General features: G+C 38.0%; 1 protein-coding gene across 1 annotated transcript in view; it reads right to left on the reverse strand.

The window, feature by feature from the left end:
• si:dkey-178k16.1 (band 4.1-like protein 1) overlaps positions 1–4,009 on the reverse strand; it is a gene marked incomplete in the record, with an annotated part of 53,455 nt that overhangs the window by 17,184 nt on the left and 32,262 nt on the right. Inside the window, 1 exon segment of the mRNA XM_037684923.1 lies at positions 815–919. Within this exon segment, the coding sequence (XP_037540851.1) occupies positions 815–919 (105 nt within the window).

The raw sequence follows: 4,009 nt of genomic DNA on the forward strand, positions 1-4,009 counted from the left end.
GATGGATGGATGGATGGATGGATGGATGGATGGATGGATGGATGGATATTGTCTAAGTTAAAGCACTTCAATAACTCCTCTAGGTTGTAAATGTTTGCTGAGGCCATAAAAGATAAATGCTCATGAGGTTTGGTTTAATGCTCATTATGATGACATAAAACTGTAAAATATTAAACATCCTAAAGCTGTAGTTTGCATTCAGAGTTTTTTATTTATTTATTTATTTTAATCAGTACAGAACTTTAAGCCATAAGGCTTTTCATGTAAAAATACTTGCAGAAACATGCGCGTTTGAGAACGGTTCCTCTTACCTTGACCTTAAAAGCCTGACCATTTTTAAAAAATACATATTTCAAAAGTTTTTTTTTTAATTTCCAGAGAAATATGAAATAAAAAGTAATTGATAATGTATTGAAAAGTAAAAAAAGAGAAGACCATTGATCTGACTTCCTGATGTTAGCTGGGATGCTAATGCTAGTATGACAAAAAATCTGTCATGTTTTATTTTTGTCCTCGTCAACAAGTTGCCAATGTTTTGTTAGCATATTTGCCTATGAAAAAAACAAACTTTTTACTGCTACTTGTACAAAAGTTATTGGTAATTCAATTATTATTGATTCTCATTTATTCAGAACAATGTGATACTTGGAGTTGAGTCAAAGTGCTCCAAATATCACTCCAGGTTTAACAAACGCCAAATGTAGGCTAACAAACACCTGCAGCACACATTTTGTTTTACTTTATGAATATATATTTACAGAAAATAGTTTAATGCTTAAAATATTAAGGTATTCTTGTTTTTTGAGCAGCTAACCTTAGAGTTATCCGTGTCCGTGAAACTCAGGCCAAAGTAGTCTCTCTCCAGCAGGTTCAGATGGCCACATACCATGTCCAGCAGAGTCTGGCCTTTGGCAAATTTCTTTTACAGATGCATGCATGCAAAGATAAATATAGAAAGACAAGAAGAAGAAAAGATAAAGGTAAAGTACACAATGCATGCTGCAAAATATTTTGTTTGGCAGGTCCTCTTTTTAATAATATCTCCTCTCTTTTAAAATAAATCGCACAATATTACCTACATAAATTTTAATTAAAAAATCTAATAAAAGGCACATTTTACTGAATATATTCATAAAGTCTTGCTTGAAGACATCCAAACATCTGATTGGTGACATAAAATTGCCCTCAGATTGTTGTCTGAGAGCTTCTTTCAGTCCTTCTTCCTCCTTGCTGAGGAGGAGGAACCCCAGATTACTTGATGCGACTATAAAAGGGGTGGAAAGACATTTAGCATTCATAGCGTTTAAACAGACCACACCTATTTCTGTAGCAGCCCTTCAGGGATGGAAATCAAGGCCTGCATGGGCTGTGCAGGCAGCTATGGCAAAATGATGTCTCCACACAAACATCCACAGATATGCACACACACACAACAGATCCATCTCCTAAGGAGACCTGGTTCTTGTGGCGACAAGGCAACCAAGCAGCTGTTGCCATGGAAACAGGAGTAATAGGTCCCCTCTGTATCTGTGTATGCCCTCTCACTTTCTCTTTCTCCGATTATTAAAAGGCCACTGAAAATCCTTTGTTCAGTCCTTGTGAGGAAAAGCTGACAATACAGTGAGCGTGACTTAAAAACATTTGAGGAGGGTAATTTATTTAAGCCCTACAACGTAATTTGTCTTCTGTCAGACAAATAAATAATTATTTGGACTCTGCAGCGCAGAGGCTGCCACTTGTGAAGCAGTGAGAGAATAATGCTGATTAAAAAAGACACGTTGGAGGTTTTATTTTCCCCACTCAAAATGAAACTGCTGTACAGTTCTCGGGTGGTCCCTAAAGCGCGGGAACCAATTCAGATGAAGAGATTTTGTTGTCGCACCAATTGGTTCAAATTACATTTCTGTCACTCGTTGTGTGGCTGATTGTGTTAGCAGTCGTTTGGTGTAATCCTGGGAATCTTTTCTACTGATTGCCTCATCCAAAAAAAGAGAGCTTGTTTCGATATACAGTAAGGTTACTAGTAAAGTTTAGTGGGGCACTTTACAGTAATGGTGTTGTCCCAGTAAAAATGCATCTTATTTTGGATTAAAATATGTTCAGGTCCTTAATGATTGCTGATAAAGGCAGAATCTGAATAAATACAAACATTCAGTTTTTGGACTCAGAACTTGGAGAAATCTGTTTTAGTACGACTGTAATCCAGTATTCAAGTATATAAATGTATGATTTAAGTCAAAATACTCTAAAGATTTAATATATTAACCTCACATTGTTCTGACTGTGGGAAGGAATGGGCAAACAGTTCAATAAAAAACTGAAAACTTGAACAGATTCACTTTAACCCTTACAATTAAAAAAAAGCTGTATAAATAAACACTTTAAACACAAAAAAGTAAAACAGTTAACTTGCAAATGGGTAATGCAATGCTTAAAGTTTATTTTTAGCCATAATGTTTTTCAGAATAAGCAAAACTAGAGCAGTTCACTTCAGTTTAAAAAAAACAAAACTAATTGTACCACTTCGTTTTCATATAAACAGAAGTCCAAATCTTGTGCACTTTTCTGACAACTGACACAGATCGTTTCCTGACTCTATGTAGTGTACTCTGCAACTCTTATCTCTTTTAATCTTAACTCTAGTTTGCAGCTTGCAGAATGAGTCTATAACCAGAAGAAAGACGAGGCTGCCATTGGTGGCATTATAGATGCACAAAGGTGGTTCACCATCAAATGAAACGTTGAACTCCATATTAAATATATATTTTAGTGTACTGGCTTAAACACAAAACTATGATTTGCTCATATATTTGAGGTCTAGAGCTAAAAAAAGTATATTTTAAATGTGATGAGTCGGGGGTTTTTTTACACTCTGTGATTCCATATCAGGGTTTTAATGTAACTAAAAAAACAAACACATCAGTCTTGACCCGATGGGGGCCGAGATGGTGTAGAGGCAGGGCAGCTGACTCGGGACCCAAAAGTCCCAGGCCCGATCCCCAGTCATTGCACATCTCACGGTGTCTCTGAGCAGCACACCCTATCCCCAAATGCTCCCCAGGCACCTTCAACAGCTGCCCACTGTGCCACCTGGTGGTGGATGGGTTAAATGCAGAGAGCCAATTTCGCCATTGTATGGAAATATACAATGATGACAATACATAACACGTTATTATTATTATTATTATTATTATTATTATTATTATTGAAGCCCAATATCCTTATTTCTAACCAAAGCCTTAATACATGAGGAGTTATTTTTGATACATTAAAACTAGTTAATGTAGTATATTTACTATAACAGCACAACCCTAGGTAGAGGACTGAACACAGGGAATGCAGTCGATATCTATACTGTTGCGTGCCAAACGTCGATAAGACGGTCCAGCTGCTTCCACCGTTGCTTTTTATTCCTGTTTTCTATTTGCTCAGTAAACATAAGACTCTAATTAAAGTAATGATTTCCCTGCATGGTTTCCTTCCATCTCTGCCTCTGTCCTCCCCATTCAAACTACAAACATACACCCCTCGATTCGTCCTCCTCTTCATCTTCCTCTCTACCTCTCCGTCCCCTCTTCATCTTCTCTCGTTCTATTTTCTCCCCGGTCAAACAAAAGAGCGCTCATCAGTCAGTTCTATGGATTTCCTGTCAAAGCCCACTACCTCGAGTGTCACTTCGCAGATGACCTGAAGAAATGTGTGTGCGCATGCACGCATGTAACTAAGACAGAGGGAAAAGCTGGGGGTGGAGTTGAAGGGAAGTGTGTGTGTTCAAAATGCATTTATTTATGTGAGCTGGTCTGCGTGGCAGTAAGGCATAAAAGGAATGGAGTGGACTTGAGTGGAGCTCATTCTCAGCCACATCACACTCCACGAGCAGCAGCAGCAGCCAACAGGGCTTCCTGCACTGGTTTATATGTGACCTGCCCAGGATTTTCCACAACTATAAAACACTCCCTCTGACATCTCTCAGAAGTCCTTTTGGATAAGAGGAGAAATTGTCTTCAGC

The sequence above is a fragment of the Nematolebias whitei genome, chromosome 11 (assembly GCF_014905685.2).
Source record: "Nematolebias whitei isolate Nwh7 chromosome 11, NemWhi1, whole genome shotgun sequence".
Lineage (NCBI taxonomy): Eukaryota > Metazoa > Chordata > Actinopteri > Cyprinodontiformes > Rivulidae > Nematolebias > Nematolebias whitei.